Source organism: Aphis gossypii, chromosome 2 (assembly GCF_020184175.1).
Source record: "Aphis gossypii isolate Hap1 chromosome 2, ASM2018417v2, whole genome shotgun sequence".
Lineage (NCBI taxonomy): Eukaryota > Metazoa > Arthropoda > Insecta > Hemiptera > Aphididae > Aphis > Aphis gossypii.
The window spans coordinates 146,277-171,307 of NC_065531.1; the positions used below are offsets into that span (position 1 = coordinate 146,277).

At 24.5% G+C, this 25,031-nt stretch overlaps 1 protein-coding gene across 7 annotated transcripts in view; it reads left to right on the top strand.

Moving 5' to 3' along the window:
* Nucleotides 1–25,031, top strand: part of LOC114132770 (uncharacterized) — a 98,288-nt gene that overhangs the window by 3,327 nt on the left and 69,930 nt on the right. For 4 of the 7 annotated variants that reach the window (XM_027998339.2, XM_027998338.2, XM_050199217.1 and 1 more), the window contains 2 exons: nt 3,716–3,970; nt 24,897–24,950. The exons of 1 other annotated variant lie outside the window; for it this stretch is intronic. In XM_027998339.2, the coding sequence (XP_027854140.1) occupies nt 3,877–3,970; nt 24,897–24,950 (148 nt within the window). In that variant the 5' untranslated portion in view covers nt 3,716–3,876. The remainder of the gene's footprint in view (nt 1–3,715; nt 3,971–24,896; nt 24,951–25,031) is intronic. 2 more of the 7 variants (XM_027998340.2, XM_050199218.1) reach the window with 2 other exon arrangements.

The following is a 25,031-nucleotide window of genomic DNA, read 5'->3' on the forward strand; positions in this document are numbered from 1 at the left end:
TAGAAAAAGTAATAGTAATAATATCATTACAATATTATTAGTAATATTCATTACAGAAAATTAAATTTGTAAATAACTGATATTTTTTATATACAAATCTTTTGCTTGTCTGTAATTTATATTTTATTAAAATGTACAATTATATCATTTATTATTAAGTAATTACTAGTTATAATCAATTTTTATTTTTATTAATGGAATTGTTTAGTTTTTTTATAAATTGAGATTTAAAGACTTTAGCACAGTTTTAAAAAATCATTTATTATATTTAATTTATTCAGACTACAGAAAGTTTATTTTTTATTGTTTTTTATTTAATATTTATACATAGAAAAAAAAACTAGAAAAAATGAATAAATAAATATCAATATCAAGACAGTTGTAGGCATGTCTAGAGAAGTTAACCAGCATTGAGACTTCAGTGTGTGTTGTTAATGGGGGTTAGATAGTAGCAGTAGGTTTCAATATTATGTTCGCTTCGGGTGTCTTTTAAGGTCCCCAGAGATAGTGTGGCTATCAAGTTCATGTATTAGTTTAATGACTGTGTATATTGGAATGAAAATGTTTATAGAAAATGTTGTCAATATTTAGAACTGTTTGGATAGATAAGTATTTTTGAAAAGTATCGTTAAAGACATAGTACGGAGCCTTTGTTAAGGAATGGAAAGCCAAAAGTATAAATTAAAAATGTTCCTTTAATATACAGCTTAGATAGTCCAAAATTTTGTAATTTTCTAAACCACGCTTGGTCGAGATCAAAATTATTTTTCTTGTAGAGAAATATTTTCGTTTATTAAGACCAATTAGGTTTTGCATGTTTTCTTTGAGCAATTTAATATGGAATAACCACTTATTTTTTAATTATATTTAAATTTAAATTTAACACTACTTAGCATTATGAATTGTTTGCCCTTTTGGCTAAATATTTTTGTAAGTTTCATATTAAATAAAATATTAAATGACACAGCACGGACTTAGTAGAATTAACACTTGTTTTAGTTATTATAATATTTAGTATATTTCCTTAAAACTTAAAAATAAATTGGAACCTCACAAATCTTAACAATTTGTATCCAACATAGGTTAGGATAGGTTTAATTAAACAATACATGTAGATTGTAGGTATATACCTAATAACACATAGGTATATACTGTATATGATGCATGTATATATGTTATCGTATCGGTAATCGGTATGTATATACTACATAGTATCTAAATATATTTATATAAAATAAATTGCTGGAGTTTGTATTATGTATCTTATGATATTATATGGCCGGGAAATATTCTAAGTTGTGTGCCACAGGTCCATATAGGTTTAAAGAGTACATAAGGAGTTTATTTTTGATATTAAGATATTTTGATGAAAGTAGGGAGGGTAGTTGGAAGGAACTGTTATTTAAGGTGAAGCACTTGAGATAGATATGGGTGCCAAGTTGGACGGAGATATAGGTACAGACCCAGATATCAAACATTTTGAGCAATTAGGAGTAAGTACGTTGTTGAAGTATACGTGGGGGCAGTTTATTTTAGTGTAAATGTGCACTAGATGGATTTTGTTTAGTTAACTTTTATCCCCCATTATTTGTACTAAATGGATTGCAAGTTAGGGTAATTTTGGATAAGATTTGAGGTCGTCACAGGGTCAGAGTGAAGTGCTAAGAGAGCTTTATTATTGAAAAGTTTTCAGTGGTGGTATAAGGGGTAGTGAGATAGTCAAAGATGAAAATATTGCATAGTAAAGGTACTGCAAGCTTGCAACAGCTCCTGGGTTTAGCTTCTGCTACTACAACAATCAGCGTTGATTGATGATATTTCAGACATCATAGATAATCCTGATCTTATATTCAAATAAAATTTAAATAGTTTAAATAATAGATAACACTATGGAGAAAAGATAGATTTTAATTTGAAGAAGATACGTTTGTTACAGACTAGTAGTGGCGTATTTAGGATTTATTTGAGAAGAGATATGACTAAAATAGTTTTTCTCTCTCCACTCGAAATCCATAAAGATTATTATTAGAAGATACTATCAATTAATTATTACTTCATACGTCATACCCAATATATAATACATACAGGGCTTGGATTTTAAAACATAATAAGCAACAAAAAAAGCACACGATTGTTTTAATAATGCAAAAAAGAAACATATTTATTTTTTTAAAAAAGCACGATCAAAAATTAACATGAATTATAGTTATAACAATGAATAAAAAAATTTGAAAAGTTAATTTAAATTAAAAAAAAAAAGAATTATTTACCATGTATTTCCCTAGATTTACAGTAGTGAAACTGACTCTAATGTCCTACAGAATAATTTTATATATAGAAAACAAACTCTCTACATCCACTAAAATGATCGGTGCGTACTTCATATCAGAGATTTCAAATTACAACACTAAATCTTAAATGTTGAAACGATTGATATTGATGTTATAAACATATCGACCGTATAGGTATTGCAGGCTATATGTAAATCGATAATCTATACGTTTAATATATTTAATAAACGAGTCAGTAACGAAAACAATAATTATCCAATATAACCATTTAGTTTGCATTCTGGGTTTTTACATTTCTTATTAATTATTCATTTTTTTTTTTATTACAATAGCATAATTAACATATAAAAATCCATAGCTGGAATAATTTAAAAAAAAAGCAAAAAAAATTGGTTTATTTGGAATCAGAATGACGTGAAACGAATTTATGTATAAAAATTAGATCTCTATCTCATATATATAAAAAATGAAGTACCTATATGCTTTAAAATCTGAGTCCTTATTATATATGTTCATAGTAAGTTCAAAAATCTTATAATTATAACATAAAACATATTAAATAATGAATCATTTATTTATTTATCATTTACAAAATAAACTATAGATATCCTTCTAGTTTTTTAGCTATTTCTTCAACATTCAATCTTATATTATTATGAATGTAAAGCTTTGTAAGTCCATTCAATCTGGACTAAAATTAAAATAATATTCAACGTTTAAATAATTAATTAATATAACAAATATTTCATTAGTGAATAGGGAATATTACCTCCTTCATAGAGTTTCTTAAACATGTTTTTAATATTTTAATACAAGCTAATTCAGTGATATAAGCTAAAAAAAAAGATAAAGGGGTGTCAATATATCTTTCTCATCTCCCCTCGTAAATACGCCACTGTAGACTAGATCAAAGGCTTGAGCTACATCTAGGAAGGTGTCAATTATGAATATTTTAACTAATTCAGTTTAAAATGTTTACAAAAAAGTATATTGTTATTAATTAAAACACTATAAGTTACTTAATTTATTTTTTTTTAACATTTATTGTTGAATAAAATATTCTCTTACGCTTATGAATATTTTAGAAATTTTAACATTAACTGTCCCTTTAAAGTACCGAGTAAATGAACACACTAATCAAAAAATAGATACACAAAAAACTTTTGAAATAGGTACTCTTGCTGCTAGTATTTTTTTTTTTTTTTAATAAATTATTTTTTTAATTTAGAATTATATGTATGTTCGTTATTCATAAAATGAAATGTTAAGTAAAATAAATTTTTCTATAGATTTTCTAATAGAATTTAAGTTTATTGTTCCATATAGAAAATATATGAATAATTATAACACGTTTATAAATTTATTTAATTTGAATAGGTAAATAAAACATAATGATTTTTAATACCTATACATCACTTTTTCAGTTTGGAGTTTTGTATTTGTAATGTCAATACACATTTACTGTACGGGATCTTGAGACGTCTTCATTCAGTTCATTCAATGGATATAATGCATTTGTCAACTTCTGTAGTATCTATCGATAAAACAACATCTTCTTAAAGTACGATTAAAAAACACATTGATAATGAAAACGTGCTCCAGTCTGCTTGGTGTACTAAGCTGTTGGTACATACTTACGTCGGAAATGGTACAATCTGATTTTGGTACTTCTACAAAAGGTTAATAATGCGAACGCAATTAATATTTATTAAAAAGTAGAATAGTCAAACAATAATACTTATTTTTAATGTTACCGTACTTAATACATCAATTAATCGGAGTGAAATATTTATAGTAATTTTAACTTTTATTTACTATAATATAACAGATAAGGAAATGCAATTTTCAAGTATTAAGTGGAAAATAAAACTAAAAGAAGGCAGGCAAGTGAGTACAGCTTTGTTTTATATTAGGTGTCGAGTGGGTCACTATCATAGTTGTGTTATTTTTGAATTCAATAATATAGCCTAAGTTAGGTTAGCCTAATATAACCTAACCTAACAATATTATATACAATAAACGATGCTGCGTGAAGACAGTAGGTCATTTTATATCATTAAATGTATGTTTTGATATAGCTCTTAAATTTATTTCACTTTTAGTATTATGGTAAGTTAATAAGTTTTTTCCCAAAAATAGTAAATTTATTCGATTTTATTACAAAAATATGTTTATTTATTCCATATTTTTAATTTTTTCAATTTATAAGTATATAATTCAAAATTGAAGAACATTTTTCTGTAAATACTGTAAACAATAAAAATAGATTTATATTTCATAGCATAAATAGATATCATCTAAAAAGAATTCAAACATTCCATTGCATATAGTAAATTTCATAATAATATAATAAGCAATAACAATACATAACAATAGTTTTAGTTTTTCTTGAATAGGTACAGAATAGGAAAACATCATTATTTATCTTTAAATAAGTAATTTTAAGTTGTTTTAACTATTTTGTGATTAGAAATTTATATTAACTTTTATTTTGTATCAAATGTTTAAAAATTTAATACAAGATTTTTTATAAGTAGTTCATATTGAAACCATAAAATCTAATAAATACATAAAATCAATTATTTTTTAAAAGACATTTTCAGTTCAAATTTCTACGAAATCATTTATTTAAAAGTTAGGTTAACTAATTAAAGGTTAGGTTAGTTAATTTTGTAGATGAAAATTCATAAATTTTCCTTCAAATAGCTATAGAGAAAGACGAAACATCATTATAGGAAAAATTGTATGTGCGTACCTATATGAATTTTAAATTTTTACGAAATCGCGTAACGATATAACGATTTATCTTCAAACGAACTTCAATAGGTACTTGTTATAATTCAAAAAGTATAAGTCGTAGATACTTGAAAATTTCACAAGTTATTTAGAATGGCAATATTAGCATTTCTATACATGATTTAATTTTTAAAATAATGCTATTTATAGGCAATAAGATATTCTTTTTTGTTTTTTATTTTTTTTTTGTTTTATAAATACCAATAACATATTTTTGGCCGAATTAAAATACTTCCGAAAATTTAATACAAAGTTTCTTATAAGTTAGTCTTATAGTGATTCAAAAATTATAAGAATACATAGACACAATTTTTTTTTATTAGCATTTTAAGTTCAAATATTGACAAAAATCCGTCAAAATCATGAATATTTCCAAATTATTTTGTAGGTATAATTCATAAAAAATTTTGTATAAGTAGCTAAGGGTTGAAAATTTAATACAATATTTTCCATAAGTTTGGCTTACAATAATTATAAAAAAAACTTAAATTTTGGTGTATTCAGGCCATTAAAACATAAATCACCTTTTTCACTAACCGCTGGAAATTAAATCTTAGGCTGATAAATCATCTTCGTTCAGAATTGTTTTTGTATACAATGATACCTATCATTAGATTCAAATTTAACACTCCTGTAATACATAATAGTGATCCATACGGCACTTAATGTACTTAATGACTGATGACTGACTTTTTTTTTATTTATTATAATTTTTGTAAAATGTGTGTGTATATTATATTATTATAAATTTTATTATATGCAATGACACTTTTGGTGATTGGTAATTGTCCCACATTTTATCTACCTGCTTCGTATTAACTATTTGTTTACCTTTTACTACCTGTAAATTAAATATATATTTTAAAAGTGTATCCGAAGATTGGATTATGTGTCTATCGACCAAGTATCCAAAAGTTACGTAATAAGTATAACACTGTAATATCACCTCGTATAATATTATATTTATTAAAGGCGCCACATATAATGAATAAAATAATAACACACTAAAATGCCAAACATACAATATAAAATATTAAAAATAAAGATAGATAATATATAAATATTAATGAGCTGATCACTCGCACAAATTTCATAACGGCAGCGGACGCAAAACGACTGTGTAAAATAATAATTAATACAAAAATATAAATAATATAATTAATAATGTCTTTACGATAATCGCGACAACTTATTTATATTTATAAATATAAAACATTATGTAACGAATACGTTAATAATATTATGTAATAAAAACTTTATAATTAAAATATATATAATATAAAATAAATAATAATTAATAATTCCCCGCATATGTTATATTTTATTATTTTTTTAAATAATACCATACAGATTTTACAAAGTTAATAAAAAACAGGTTACATAAAATTAGTCAACTAGTTGTAAATATTTTTTTCTAATACATACTAATATAACAACACTTTAAATAATATAATACAGATTTTATAAATTCAAATCTGTTTTCTCCTTCTTCATATTTTTTAATTTCATTAAAAATATCATTTTTTCGAATTAAAGTTCATTTTTTCCTGTTTTTAAAACTCCTATACGCTTTAATTTTAATATAAACTTCTGATTGAACTCACAATAAAACATTTTAAAAATTATGAAATTTATGTGGGACATATTATATATTAAATATTATTTTATTAAAATTTATTGGTGTCCAATTACAGGATACAATAATAAAAATTAATGGAGATAATGGATCAACCAAGGGTCTACAGGTTTTATAAAATATGTAGAACAGTACTGGACCAATTATTATTGTACAACTTTTAAAATGGTTAATTGTGGGCTAGTTCCTGGGCGCTCTCATTTTTGATTTAGTTGTATTATGAATCAATTTTTACCGTTTTACGGTGTTTATAGAAATATATTCTTAAATTTTGAGTTATACGGATAAGTTGATATAATATGGCATAACGTTTAAATACATATTATTATTGTTATGTTAAAATATTAAATACTATTAAATAATAATATAATAAATCTAGTATTTTTGGAAAAAAAAATTATCAGCCTACTATTATACTAAAAATAAAAAAATGACTGTAAGCACTATATCAGAAAAAGATATTATCATAAAATACATTTAATGATATCATATAGGATGACAATCCATCTCCGTTCAGAACCGTATTTTGTATAAAATTAGGTATATATCATTGAATTCAAATTTAAAACAACCATAATAGTGCGTTACTCAACATGTAATATACTGTAAAATAGTATCCACTTGCCTACTTCAAAAAAAATAAATAAATAAATAAATAAATTTGAGATAAAAGTAGTTATTTTATGGTTGAATATTGAATGTCGTAAAAATAAAAACCTTATCGAAATGCTCATAAATAATTATTTTGCTTGCCTATGTAGAATTTTATATATTAACTATAATATATAAACTTATATTAACTTATAAAAAACCATGTATTAAATTTTCAAATCTTAGGTATAAAAACAAAAAAAATTTAAATGTGTAATTACAAAATATTATCAAGTCTAACTTTAAACACTTATAAAAAAATATTGAGACAATAGATTTTCTATGTATTTCAACTAAAAAACACAATGATTATGAGGAGCTTTGTTTTAAGTTTTCAATCATTTCTACCAAATTGATAATTTTTAATCAATATTTATAAAAAAAAATTAATCGAAATATTTTGGAAATAAAAAAAAAATATAATTTAAACGTTTGTTGAACAATTTTATCTAACTAGGTACGGTTATTCCTTTTCAATTTACATCAAAAAACCAAAATCGATTTTTTTTTCAAAAATTTGATTAAAAAAAAGTTGTCATGTTTCTTAAAATTTTCTTTTTGTTTTTTACTGATTATAAATAAAAGTACTGAGAATTATTTTTGAAAATTTCATATACAGTTTTTCATAAACAAATTATTTACTAATTTGTAAATATCATAATGTATTTTATAAGCATTTACATTTATCAAATTTTAAAAATTGTTTTATAATAAATTAACATATTTAACTAATGATATATTTTTTTCCTTAATTTTTATTTGTTTATCCCGATTATTTTTTAAAAAAAATACTGTGAACTTTTAATTTTGAACCCTCTAAAGTAGAAGCTAAATCAAATTTACAAAACACACAAACAATTGTAAAATCAACATATTCATCGCTCTGTTCAGAATCTTGAATTAAATTCAAAATAAACTATTTGTCTACATCAGACGTATGCTTAATATAATACGCCTATTATTATAGTATATAGTATATACAATCTGCTGTTGATCAATAATTCGTATAATAACAATTAGGTATGGGAGTTTCATAAGAATCGTAAAATATTTAAATATTTCTGTCATTTTTGTTAAATGTATTATGTTTAATCACTATTAATATTATTAGAGGTAATAAAAATATTAAAGAAAATATAATTCTCATTACAAAATACAACATTATTTACTGATATTATAATTTATTTAATATATTGTTATAGTAGAATATTTTATTTACTTTACCTACTTTATTTACACTCATCTTTCAATATCTTTAATATACTCGTATATTACTTTACAAATATTATAAATGTTTTTAAATAATAAAATTATTACTTTTTAGTTTGAATGTTAAACAAAGCGTAAATATTAAAATCATTTTATACATTGTTCCACTAAATTCAGTACCAACAATTTTTACAAAAAAATAAAACTTATAAATTAGTTTCATAAAAAATATTGTTCCCTTTTCAGACCATGTTTATGCGAAACGACCTTTTGCAACTGGAAGTTTATTAACTTCCTGGCCCTTTCATTTAATTTATGGTCTCAAATATATATAAATATATTCTCATTGGCTATAACAACTGAACGTATTCCGGATTACTAAATAGAGATTTGTAAAAACAAAAAGAGTACTACTAATAATGATAAAAATACAAAAGCGTTCATTTATATTTGTTTGAACTGTTCTAAATAATTTATTACATTTATGTTGATAATATATACATACTATTATACTACAATACATGAATTATATTCCTATACACATTTCGACACCTAGTACTCATATTAAACAAAATTGATGAACTGAATATACATTTCCTTAAACGTTTTATACGCTAGTAAATTACACAACATTATTATAAAAGATGTTTTATTTATCTAGTATAACAAATTATATCATTAAATTTTTAACTATGCATTTTTCAAGTTAAAAATTTTTAAAACATATATTATTAAAGGACTATAATTATAGTTAAATAATCTACAGCTAGCGCAGTTTACTAATTGAAGTCCGTAAATATAAACATTTTATCTATGTTTTAAGTAATTCTTTAATATTATTATTATATTATGATCATTGATCAATGATCATATTATACTATGCTTTAGTCTTTAAAAAAAAAATGTACAACTTAATTTTCTAATCTAACAAATTACAGATTATTATTTTATTTTTTTCATAAATTCTTTCTAATTGTTTTAATACGATTAATATTCTTATAATATAACTTAACTACATTTTGTTAAGATAATTATTTTAGAAAATATTAAAAATATATTTAACTGAATCTTATCGAACGACGAATATTATATAGTGGATATTTATTTAGAAATCATAGCACGTTATATAGGGAAATTTACAACCTACATAAATGTTTTCAATAAAAAAAAAGAAACAAGTATAATAGTAAACTATAGAGTATGTCAACATTTTTTCATATGCATAAATAAATTAGTTTTGTGTAAAGGTAGGTATTTTATCGTTTGCTGTTAAGAAATATTTGTCGAAAAAAAATAATTATTTTAATATTAAAAATAAATTATCTTTAATAAATTATACAAAATAAAAATTTAATTATAGCATCATATTTATGTGTATAATATCAAAAACGTCAAGGCTATACTATACTCAACATTAACATTTCAGTTGAGTTTAATAAATATTTTAACATTATAACACTAATTTATACCTAACATATATTAAAAAACCTAACCTAACCTAGGTACTTCTATCGTGTTAATCAATGATATCATTAGTGAATAGTGATTGTGCAATGCATCTAGTCAGATATATGATTGATAGATGATAGACTTTTCAATAAATTATCGTGGATAAGATCATAAATTAAGGTTTACAATATTATAATAACAAGTAAAACTTAATTGTTGATCCAGTCTGTTATTGTATAGATTTTTCAGTGCATTGTGTAAATTATTTTCACTTTTCCAAAAATTCATAGAAATTATATAGCTGATGAATATTTAAAAAAAAATATAAATTATGATTAAAATGAAGATTTTATTTCGGGAAATTAAAATTTATACAATTTAAAACTAAACTTGAATAATAACATGATATAGTCAGCGGCCATATTTAAATTTCTTAAATAAATAAACAAAATCAAAGTTTATTTGTGATATATTTTATTTCTTATTCGTATTTTTACGTTTTATTATAAGAGGTAAAAATCCAGATTGCTAATATGGTTGGGTAGAACGCTAGTGATCAAATCGACTGTGAAATTGGACAACATAGTAGTATATGTTTTTCTTCCGGTTCACATCCCAATTTTCACGAAGAATAGTTAAAATATAGTATACGTTATTCAATAAATATTTTAGTCATTGTTATTTTGTTTTGAACAATGAGTGTTGTCCGTAATATTACGAAACTTATCCCATTCTAAAACATTGATATAGCATTCAATAAAATAATGGTTTAACTGTATAATAGACGTTATATTACAGTCAAATTTTATTTATTATAATTATTTTCGTATAGCCTTTATTAAATTCAATATAATTATGATATACTATTAATAGCTAAAAGGTTATATTTATTTATTATAAAATATAATAAGGAAAAAAATTATTTAGTAATGTAAAATGTGAAAATTGTACAATATGGTTTTGTATTACCTTTAATTATACGAGAAAGTTACTATAATATACAATAAATTTACTTGTTTAGCTTTGAATTTAATAAGATCAAGTATATGAATAAAATACTTATTATGTTTGTATTAAAATGTATATATGATGTTTTCTTTGATAAAGAACCAAGAAGAAATGATAAATCAGAATCCATTAAAAAATATTTAACCCAATTTAGGTAAATTATATTGATGTTTGAATTTTTAAGTGAAATAAATTAAATGGAGATTAGAATTTAATATAAGAAATTTTTAATTATTATATTTGGAAGAAAAATCTATACAGTTTATCACACATTTTAAATTATTTCTTAGTTTGAAAAGTTGATAATTATAAAAAAATAAGTATCATAAATTTAAAAATGAGTCTTATAATTTTAGCTGTAGGCAATAGTACACTTATTTCAGATAGGTACTCTTTAACGTTACAACAAGATATCGAATGCCTACCATTTATTGCCCATAAGCTAATAATAAATGTAACATTGCATTGCTAGTTACATTGTATATTTATTATTCATAATAAGTATAGGCACTATATAATATGCTTAGTATAGGTTAAAATAATAATAATAACTAGCAATAAATCCAAATAAGTATAATATAAACCTGTATATAATTTCAAACTAACACTAAAAGGTAACGACTTAATTATGCTGTTCCCATTTAAATTTAATTAATATTTTAGTTTGTGAGTAGAGTTATAAATGTATTACTTTTACAATTATGTGTCAAATGTATTTTTATTTATTTGTTTGTATAGATATTTTGGAACAATAAGAATGCATAAATTTTCAACTTTGAAAGTGGTTTATGCCTTATGGTGAAAAAGTGTGGAATCTAATTATTAATAATTAACCTCTTATGGTCAAAAGTAAATTATTCCCGGTACTTTTTAAAATAATAGAAAAAAATATAAATCAATTTTTTGGTTCCATTTCTGATCAAAAATTAAATATTCTTAGTGAGTTTTTTAATTTTAGAAATAATTATAAAAAAATAAAAATAAAATTATGGAATGAAACAATATTTACATAATACAAAATTGATTTTGTTCTTTTGTTGTAATTTTAAAATTAATAATTATGGGCTCTATTTCAAATACTATAATAAACTCAGTCGACAGGCTTCTGCGTATGGCAGTGGCAGTGGCAGAGGGTGTTAACACGAGCGTATACCACACTCTCAAAACTCGAAAATGTCACTTTATTATTCCGATAACCACTTGCAGTTTCATAATATCAATACAGAAAAAATTGTTCAGCCACAGTAGATCATTTAAAATAAAAACTATCGACGAAATTCAATGAAAACCTATTTAATGTAGTGTAGACGTATAGTCTAACCAAACCAAACAAAATCAGTATCCAATAGAGATTATTCTTATTTGAGACAGAGTATAGAGATTTCAAATTCTCACCGAAAATTCATTAAAGCATTTTCTATTTTTTTTTAAAACAGCTCTTTTTGTGCTATTTATAGATATTGAAATTGTTCTATTAATTAACCTTTTTTTATGTAAAAATGATGTTCCTATGTACTATATACTATATACTATATTTACTATTGTTGTACACTTCAATTGCTCGAACATATACCAAAATAAAATAAAGCCAAAAATGACTTAAAAATAGGTACTTTATTCGAACGTGGTGTCCAGTGGTGATCAAATCACACGATCACCACCACTGACCCCTGGTGCTGCCTTAGCCATATCTCTTGTATATTAAACTTACAATCGAATTACTATCGATCGTTCTACATATTATATGCTTATATTATATTATGCTAATTTACAGTTCATAAACACTAACTTACGCAATTGTTATTTTAACCCGTTAAATTATTAATCCAATTTATTAATATTTCTTATTATTATATTTTGCTTACTATGCTAGTTGAAATATTAATGTTTATTGACACTGAATTACATAATCGTAATTTTAACCTATTTACATGCATTTTTTGGTATTGCTTAATTTTATTTATTTATCGAATTTTGCCGTTGTAATTAATATCTATGGTTATTTTCTTAACTTAATCCTTACGTACTAACATCTCTTATTTTGATGAAAATTCATTAAGGCCTAATACAACATTATATACTATGTTCTTTAGGTATAAGTTGTTTTATTTTAAATTTGCAGTATAATGATATTAAAAATACAGTACTGGTCTAGTTGAACCCCGTCAAGAAGGTATTTCCCCTATTATTTTCTGTATATTATATTTATTCATATATGAATGATACATAATTTTTTTACGATTTATTTATCCCTATTATTTATCTGTTCCCAACCAGGGGGAAATTAAGAGTCTTCTCGGGGGAGGGGGGAATATAGTGATGATAGCATTACGAAAATAATGATGAGTAAAATTGAAATCACTATATTAATTTTCAGATTATCGCTCATCGATAACAATTATACAACGATAGAATCGATAGTCCTTTTCAAAGTTTGATTCTCACAACTCACGGCTATCTGTTTGCTTTCGATAACGGATACTTGAATCCAGATGTGAACATAAGTTGAAATGTTATTTCTATTTTTTAGACACAACTTTATGTTTACAGTTTACGCATCACTCGAATTGTACTTTTAATACCGTCGTTATGTATATTTTATAATTTTATATTAATATTTTTGTTTTTATACTCAATACATTTTTCTTATGCTTAATATTATTACTTCGTAAATTGATTTATACCTAATACATTTGTAAAATGATGAAAATAATAAAATATAATAATAAAAGTAAATAGTTGTACAATTGCTTATTGTATATTTGTATAATACATAATTATTTTGTATGATTTATTTGTACACTTCACAAAAAAAAAATCACATAAACTCTAATTTAAGGGAGGAGATGAGATTTAAGTAAATTTACAAAGAGGGTGTTGAATAAAGAAGGTTGGGAACCACTGCGCTATAATCTAGCGCCTTTCAAGCATAAACTAGCATAATAAATGTATGTATTATAAACAGCTGTCCAGATTAAACCAAGTCCAGACTAATCAAGTCCGGATTAATGAGGTTTTAGTGTTTTACTGTGCTATTATATTGAACTTAATATTTTTTTTTAGAGAAATTAAAAAATGATTTTTTAAAATTAAAATTCATTATTATAATTTTTTTTAGATTCTCAACGAAGTGATGAATGTATTGATTGTACAATAATTTTTTTTTATCTGTACGGCATAATTTTTCGAAATAATGCTTCAATTTTAAACTTGGGAGGTTGGTTTCCAGTAACAAAGTGATTATACTTAGTGCATTATGCATTATGGAGGTTAAAGTTTAGTTTTCATAAAAATGGGAAAAACAAAAAAAGTGACTGAAAAACTGGAATTTTTATACAAAACTGGTTTTCGAAATTATTGATTTTTTTATATTGTTGTACCTCAAAAACGAATCACTATAAATATTTGGCATTTTCACCAAATTTTAATGTTAGTGTTATCCAGGCACGTACACAAAAAAAAAATTCGGGGAGGCACTAAAAAAATAAAAAATTTACAATAATCAATATTTAGCGATGAATGATGATATAAATTAACTATACAACTATTAATTTTTGTTTTTTTTGGGGTGGGGGGTTGAGCCCCAACCCCCCCTGTATACGGGCCTGGTGTTATCTATACATGGTTAAATTTTTAAAATATTCTAGATTTTTTTAGCTGTTTATAGACAACTGAAATTTTAAATTTTTCTATTTTTTTTTTTTTTTTTAAATGTTGATAAAATACTTTAACATTTAATAAAAAGTTTCTCATAAGTTCATCTTATGGTGATTTAAAAATTATAAAAATACATAGGTTGAATTTTTTTATATTAGCATTTAAAATTCAAATATTGACAAAAATTTGTCAAAATCATGAATATTTGCAAATTTTATGTTATAGATAAAATTTATAAAAAATTTTGTACAGTAGTTAAGAGTTAAAAATGTAATACAAGATTTTCCATAAGTTTGGCTTTCATTAATTATAGTGACCTACTATACAGCAGAACGTTACTCACTTGACCACTTTTTATTTTTTATTTTTTGATTAACTTATTCAAGAGAAATTATTGATTTTGAAAATATTTTTAATTTTATTTATTTGTATAATTAATTTTTATGTCAATTGAATTTCAAATGATAATAGAGTCAAAACAGTAAAATATATTTTATCTGTGAATTTAACTTTTACCAAAAATTTAATTTAATAATGTTTTTTAAGTTACTTTTGTAAGTAGATACTGTTACATTGATTAACATCAGGTATTTTCGTTATATCTACTTTATTAAATTACAATTATAGAATTACGTAATATTATAATTGAAAAAAAAAGTTTTTAGCTCATTATTAATAAAAATAATATGATTTCATCTGACTACTAAAATGTTAAAATATAAAATTATATTTAATTTTAAAATTCTTTATAGGTATCTATTAGGTTTAGGTATATTATATAACTTATAAACAATTTAAAAATATTAGATAAACAGTTTTAAATAAACAATTATTAAGTAGTGCGTGAATCGAAAAATTAATGATGAAGTTGAATATGCAAAAAATTGATTATTAAAATGAAAGTTTTAGAATTTAGATAAATTAAATAATTCTTTGAAATATAAGGGAACTCTGCTACTTAAAAAAAATAGCTTTTAATCGTATTTTACATTACAGCATATGAAAATATATATTTATTATTGCAATTTTAGTAAATCACAATAACAATTTAAACAAAACTAGTAAAAATTAAACTTCATTATACAAATATCTTTTAAAAGGTAGCAATAGTTGTATATTTAAATAATAAATTGTTATCTATTTACCGACTTCTAGGTGGTAAATAATTAATATACCTATACAGTTCTTCCCTCTTAATATATTTGATTAAATCAGATTCAATTGCATAATATCAATATACTTCACATGTTTTTGTTGAACTAATGATTATTGTTTCAAATAATTTTTAACACGTTTTAAGACAGAAAACGATTTTGCTAACGAAGTTTTAAAAAACGAATGTGATGTGTTTGTTTGCAGCAAAACAGATGATAGTTTTCTCTATGAAGAAAAATCCTTAATAATACATTAAATTATATTATTTTTCTACAAAATCTAAATCCAATCAAGATTAAAATAGTTTAATGTTATGATTTCAATTTATAAATAATTTTTAACTGTGTCATAGTAATTAAATTGTTAAGAAAAACAAATGATTTATAAATTATTATTTTAGGTATCATCTATTTTTTTTTTTTTTTTAATAAATAGTTAAAATTTAGCCACTCTTCAAAAACTGCCGCTTGTCCTTTTGCATCTAGGTTTATGCGGCCACGAGAATAAATTAAATAAATAAATAGGTAGTATAATATAAATGTAAGCATATAAATATGTATGTATATACTGACTACTGAGTGTAATAGATGTAGCTAACAAAATATGTAATTAACTAACTATATGTGTATAGTGTATTTTGTATTCATTAATATTATTTTTTTAATATACATATATAATAGAATGGTTAATATATTATATTATGTTATTTCTGTTATATCTATATGACTATTTATTAAAGAAACTAATTATATATAGTATATTATATTATATATAAGTTGTGAAATTTGAAATTATGTAACAATTATACCTAGAAACATTATGCAGAGAGTAATAAAATTAGTATTATTAAGTTAATGACCATTTTTAAATGATACAGTTATTTTATTTCATTTAAATATTTACGGAATAAATCCATTTAAAATAGTTATATATAGTGTTGCAGTATTATAAAACATATAGTGAACATTAGTTTAGTGATTACATCATATTAAAGAATATTTCAAACGATTAATCCTGTAGATTAAAATTGTCTTTATTTAAACAGTATATTTTTATATGTGATTCGTCAGTCAATTGATAAAAAAATATCGACTAAAACTCTTGGATTTTTACTAATGTCGCATAATAAATATTTATTTAAGAAAATGCTAGGTATAGTATATATTATATCGCTTAAAATGGGTAATTTTTTATGTTCTTGGTATAATTTATTATATATTTACCTTAGCTAATTTGTCACAAACGTTTAAGAGCTGTAAATTAATTACATTTTAAGCAATCGAATGAAAAGTTACTTTATACATTGTATTGTAGTAGAGATTCGAGCAATCGTTTGTCAGGATTAGAGCGCTTTAAATTTATACCCTCATTTACACCGATGTTTTTAGACTCAACATTTTTCGTCCTCAATGTCATCCTCTTTCACTAATTTTATTGCATTAAAATGAACAAAACTAGTGCGGTGAAAAGTTTGTCAGAAAACAAAAGAACGCTTCATCTAGAACGAGTAAATTGAACTTATTAACGATTTAAAAAAACCTTAGTTGTATACTTGCCTTTATAATTCCTAGAGCAGTATAGCTTAAAATACGTGATAATGAATGTACTATTAAACCTATGTCTTATATTTACTAATATATCTACTGTCTACTATTTACTAACCGGAAACCATCTATATTGTTTTCACAAAATTATGTATACCTAGCACACAAAGTAAGAACAAAATCAAACTATAAATACTATGTTTACGATGCAATTTTTTTTTTTTTATTGTGTGAAAATAGAATAATTTTTGTGGTCTAAAAATTATTGTCGAACAATACAATTACAGCAGTGTTTAAATATAATTTGCGTTTCACGCTTGACGTCATAAAATCACACCACTTGATGTGCTGTACGCATGGTATTGACTTCGTATCATTAAAATAATTATTTGCCTTTTAAAATTTTAAATTATAAAAGTACGTTTTTAAAACAATTCTATATTTCTTCATATGTTTGTGTTATTTCTATAGTAGGCATCAAACATTTTTTCAGGATTATTTTATAGGGACGATTAAAAATAAAACTATCAAAATAGTAAAAATAAATGATATTATTATTCCGTCCACAGATGATATTTTATGACATCAAGCGAGAAATGCGACTTATGTTTAAAAACTTAAGGAATTATTCGACAACAATTATTAGACCACTAAAATGTATTGTTCTTTTTGGAAGCACTATAATATGTTTTCACGTGATAAAAAAAAATCAGTTTTCTTAAGTCTTTTAATACGGTGTGTAGTAAATATTGAACATGTATTTATTGTCTCCAATTTATAAACGTCGAACATAGAAAATGTACATTCACCACAATGAATTTAGTGTTGGTAGCATAAATATTAGAGTGAATTGACTACCTAATGATCTAAACTTGAAGATGAGAATATTACCTAGGTCACCGGTCACCTCATAGGATTTTATTGATATTTCATTTTAAAACGATATATTAATGATATTATATTCCCTAGACTTAAATTTGATAATAAGTTAATACTCTAACTCAGCGGTTCTTAACCTGTGATCCACGGCCCCCTGGGGGTCCGCGATACTCATGTCCGGGGTCTGCGGAAGCTTTAATACATCGTAATTTGTATTCGAAAAAAATTGATAAGGGGGTCACAGTATCTAAAAATGTTTCATCAGGGGTTCGTGATCTACAAAAGGTTAAGAACCACTGCTCTAACTTAAAAGATAACAACACAAAATTGGTTCACAAATTGTTTATAGATTACATTTTTATAATTGTCTACATATTTTATACAGTACTATATTAATACTTTGTCAAACGGATACAATACGTGCCGGTTTTGTTTTCTCTCGACTCTTAAAAATAATTTAAAAAGATGAAAAATAAGTATATATTTAAATTTACATCCACAAAATTATATAGAATTCCAGAAAAATAAAGTACGTTACCTATGTATATTTACATTTTATGCGTTTTACGCAGTGTATAAACGAAAAAATATTGAAATCAAAAAGGTTATATAATACATATAATATGTATGAATAGGTAGTAGGTACCGTATAACTTCGAAAACGGATATGCCTATAATCTATGTGTATAATGTATATATGTATTTTTGAGTCTATAAAAGTTAGAGGTTAGGCATAAAGTATATAATATAACGAATTCTGGAACCAAGGGATGCAAATATTTTCCGAATAACGTGTTAAGTAAATATGTGTGTACTACAGTACTGCGTATAGAAAACCCGCTACCAAATCCGGTGAATACGATAAAAATAACAAAAGACAATCTCTACTATATTATAAGTATGAACGCCACCACGTGATATATTTTAAATATCAAATTCGTACTATACTGATGGATAACTATCTTATCCACGTGACAGATACGGTCAATTTATCACATGAGGAGGGGGTAGATAAGAGCCTTTCGTATTACAGATTATAATATTAATAATAAAAGTAATACTTCGATATAACTTAGTATATAGTTGAACAAAATACACATAAACATACAATATTATAATAATTTATAGTTACCCATCAGCTACCTCAACTATGGCTTTGTTATAATCGTGTTACACTATACGACCTCGTATTCGACTATAATTTATTATAAGAAGTTCTTCTTAAAACTATAGGTATAGTGTGCTTTTTGCTCCTATGATGTAAAAATAAATTTGGACAAAATATTGTGTAATCACTAATCAAGTAAATTGTAGTAAATAGTAATTGTACAGTAATACTTATATATTATGATTATTATGACGTATGATACAACTATACAAGCAGTTGGTATTCCATACAACTAGTGTAAATCAGAGTTGAAATATTTATTCATTATTTTATTATGTGATTTCATTTAGATATGAATAATATCATTTTTTTTTTCAATTTAAAATAATATCATAATACACTGTAATCTATAGGTAGCACAAAAATGACCGTCATAAAGAGTTGTTAGAAAGATACTACTAATAAAATTATATCCGTTTGAAATTTTTTCCCGGCGATGCGAAAATTATAAAATCCAACAGAACAGTTTTCCCCTCCAACCTAACCTAACCTGTATAATAATATATTTTGTATTTCTATATAAAATTTTGAATAAATTTAATAATATTCATAATACCTATAATTTAATTTAATATGATAATAATATTATACTAAAACTAAATTATAAATAGATAATATCGATAACGTATCGCAATAAATGTATATACGACAACATATGTTAAACGTTATTATTATATAGTTGCAAAAGAGCTATTGGTGAGCTATATAATATAATAGTTGGTATTAGATATATTATAATGTATAAAAGTATACACACTTTCCCGTGTTGCTATTATTAAATACCACAACTATGGTAAATGCTATAATATAATTCCTCTATCCTTTATCTTCTATACACAGAAAATTCTGTTTAACAGTTGCACTTGACTTCCCTAAATTTTGAAATAGATTTTTTTGTTTCAATGTATTTATTTATATAACTTTAAAAAAATATAACCAACTTTTTACTATGTTTTATCACAGCGTTACGATTTCAACATATCGATGTAAAAATAATATTAAAAATTAATAACATGGTTTTTAAAAAAATATAATATTAAAAATTCCAAAAATCAGATTTTAAGTAATTGTACTATTGAAGAAGAAAAAGAGGGTGATAGTGATTGGTGAATCACTCTGTATTATACCCCAATATATGATACATAAATACGACCGCGTGTATGTGTGGTGTAAACGCAATAAACCGCTGCTACATGACGTGTCTACGTGTGAGTAGAGCGGTGTTAATGCGATTGCCGCAGGTGTGAAATGTGATTTGCAAAAACTATGTTCGGTTCAGCGGTGGTAATATGACTGCCATTAAAATTCGTATTTTTATAATAAACATTTTTTTCTTCAACTGCCCCTTTGCTACCAACTGTTCCACAGGCCCACGACAAAAACTATTAAACGTTATTTCACTCACTCTCTTGAAACTGCAGGTCCCCAAAACTCTCTTCTTTTCCTCACATACACTCGAATAACCCTATTTTATTGGCATTACCATTTTCCACCCGCCTTTCCCTAACTTAACCTTCCCTTACGGTATATCGGATACCGTACACCAACAAACGCTGCCAACGCGTATTAAAATTCACGTATACGTATACACATCATCCCCTCTGTGATTCGCTCGTTTAATTTAATTGAATATAGGTAATCAAAATCATATTTACACACTGACCGCCACGGAATATACACGGAAATTTACTTTTATATATATATAATGTGTTTATGTATGTGTATGATGTATGCATAATATATTATACTAGCAAAAATATATATAGAACATACGCGTATATCGAAAAGTGTAAAATATAGTATGTGTGCATAAGTGAACATTTTTCACCTCGACACACTGAACATTTTCAATCCAAGGAAAGATAAAAAAAATCAAATCAAACATACTAATCTAGCAATCAAAAAATCGAATTAACTGGGGCTTAAAATAACTCTGCAGGGAATCAAAAAAACCATTTGTGCTTTTATATGGTTATACACTACACACACACATACATTTTATGTCATAACAGTGGGTGAAAAGAGCAAAAATATATATCGCGAGAGTACATCGCGAGACATCATAATGCGTGCAGGGTGTTGCAAAAACATAACCGATAAAAAAAAGTATATTTTTGTTTCTTTATTACCTACCTAGCTTAAGTTTTCATAAAATAAAAGTACGGATGTGTCTAATTTAAACAGCATCTGAACGAGTGAAAAAAAATTATAGCGTGTGACTCTGCACCGCCTGGTCCCTATGATAGTACCTATTACAAAATAAACCATTGTCGTTCTAAAAATATTTATTTTATTCTGTATTACTTTTCCATTTAATATAATTTGGAGTATTTAATTTTAGAAACTAATTTAAACATCTCGCATAGTGAATTAGTTCAACCAAGATAGTCAATCTGCCTGTGGATAATTTAATATAAAACTTGGTATATTTTTAACATGATTCAAATTACTCTCTAAATTTTCCTAATATCTTCAAATACAAATTTTGAAACTTTCGTTAAAATCGATCGAGCAGTATTTGAATCTTAAAGTTACAAGCAATGAACAAAACCTACAATGTTGTGTATTTGAATAACAAACAATAAACTAAATGTTATTTTCTTTATTTAAAACAAATCCCATAGCAACCCATAGCCGTGGGTGGTTAGTGTTTACAATTTTTATTTTTATAAATCTTTATTTTTGTAACTTGAAAACCTATAGAACTCAGATTTATACGTAATAATAATATATTATTCGATTTTTGTGAGCTAAAACGAAATTTATATTTTAGCCACTCAGCACTCTATAACAATTTAAAAGGATAAAACAAAGAAACTTATAACACGCTCCAAGTTTAAGGGAATTTATTAGTATAACTTTTATTGAAATGAGGTTAGTAGTTTCTAACCAGAACTTGGTTAATATGAAAAAAAATTAATAATAAATATATATATATATAAATACATATATATGTTATTAACTCAGAAAAAAAATCAAAACATGTCCTCATTATGACAAAGCTAAAAAAAAAAAAGTATAGGAAATATTATAATAAATTAAAAACTTTTTATTGGTACATTTGGCGGTGGGAAAGAAGAGGAAATTCACAGCATAATTAGTCGAATATAGAGGGTCGTTTTAAATAAAATAGGTACGTATAATAATTATTAGAACATCCTGTGAGAAATACACACCAATAGAGTTCTCGTCGGCTCAGGATATACAATAATTAATATAATGTTATATAAAAATATTACTATTGCGTATACACTAACTCGCACGGTCCGCCTTCCCATCATCTACAGGCGACGAGTTTTAATTAATAACAATACATTATATTATAAAATGACATATAATATACATTTGTTATATTATATGCACGTTTATGTAGAACACCTATCGTATAGCACTATAGCGAATATTGTTTTCCAAACTATGGAGTATAGAGTAACACAATATTATACGCCCATGATGTTTGTAAATAAGGGCGCTCATTTTAATCACTGAGTACGTACACAATGTAAATCATAATTTATGATTCACATGCATTATAAATATGTATATTGTATAATATAATAAATAAGCTATATACCCGTATATAAAAATTGGTGTGAAAAATTTGACGTCAATTTATTAGTTGATAACGGCGGTACCGATTTAGCTCAAATTTTTAGATCTAAAAAAAATGATGAATGTATTGATTTTCAATGATGTGTGTTTTTAATCTAAGTTATTCTTATTGTAGTTAAAAAAAAATCAAAAATCGTTAGTCAAAATTTTTTTTTATAGTTTAAATTTTTATGAAATACGTTAAAATTACGAAAATTTGCAAGTAATTTTGTAGTTGAAAATTCATAAAATTTTTTGTATTTATATCGAAGGTTAAAAAATTTAACACAAAGTTTGCCATAAAACTTCAAATAATTTTAAAGAAAACTCAGTCTCATTATCGGAAAAATGTTATGAACCTTATGAAGTTTTTTTTTTATAAATATCAATAACATTTTTTTGACTGAGTCAAAATACTTGAAAATTTAATACTAAGTTCCTCATAAATTATAGCAGTGATTCCCAACGTGGGCACTATCGCCCCCTTGTGGGCATTTTTTATTTTAAAGGGGCTGTTTTTTTGAGTGGGGCGCTAATTGCAGGGTACTCATCTATTATTTACAGTTTTATTATTCATATTATTAGTAGGTATTTAAATATAAAATTTTAAATTATTTTTTTTCTTTAATTAAATAGCTTATTAAAAACTAAAATGTCAATCTTTTGAAAAAATTTATTGAGGGGGGGAGGGTGGTATGAGATTTTTAAAATCTAAGAGAGGCGTTGAGTAAAAAAAAATTGGGAAACACTGAGTTATAGTTTTATAGTGATTCATGAATATTTGTAAATTATTTTGTAGGAATAATTCATAAAAATTGTATACAATATTTTCCATAAGTTTGGCTTACAATAATTATAAAAAAAATTAAATTTTGGGGTATTCAGATCATTAAACATAAACCACCTTTTTCACTACTAACTGGAAAGTATATCATAGGCTGACAAATCATCTCCGTTTAGAATCGTTTTTCGTATACAATGATAATATCTATCTTTAGATTCAAATGTAAAACATAAATAATAGTGACCAACTTTACAGCAAAACGGTACCCACTTTTTTTTTTTATTCAATAATTATTTTATACATTTTGATTTTTAGAATATTTTGGGTTTTTTCATTCTAATACCATTAATATTATTTTAATTTGTTTTTGTCAGTCATCGAGTAAATCAATTATTATTATGCATCTTTTAATTCTATTATCTACTATTACATGATCTATCAGATTTTTCATTCGCTTAATTCGACAAGGCTATTATGTTTTTGAGGAAAATAGTGCTACTTATTATTATACCTCATGCTATGAAAAATTCTTGTGTCATTGCCATTTGAGATCTTATGTAAGCAATTACTACCTATTGTCGAAATATAGATTGATTCTTGACCTACCTTCGTTAACATTTCCCAGTAATATTTTTACTTTATTATTTGGTAATAACTAATAAGTCATATTATATAGTATGACATGTGCATGCCAGTTAATTGTAACTAGTTTATAGCATTTAAACTTTATTCTAAATAACATATTCTATTATTAATTGCTTTAAATTGTTTTACGTTAGGTGACGATTTGTCGCTTATAACAAAACCAATCCCTGCTTGTTGATTCAGTCTCCACTACAGAAATAATTTCAATTATTTATTATAATTTTTTTTATCTGGACCTTTTTGTTTCTTGAATTGCAATTAGATTCAGTTAATATCATTCAAAATTCCATATCACTATCATAAGATATTGATATATCTATGAGCCCTTTACAACGATTTTACATTTCAGTTTCCCATCTAGAAATATTTTAGCTTCGTGTATTTTATCGGAGGTAATTTTGGTAGGATCGTAATGATGCGTTTTTCTTTGTAGGTTTGTCAGATTTACGACAAGTACCATTAGTGCAAGGCTCAACAAACAGCAAATGTAAGACCTTTAAGCTTCCTTCGGGGTATGGACTTTAAAAGAGATAGTATTTTGCGCATATTGTAGTACTTTTAATTTGCA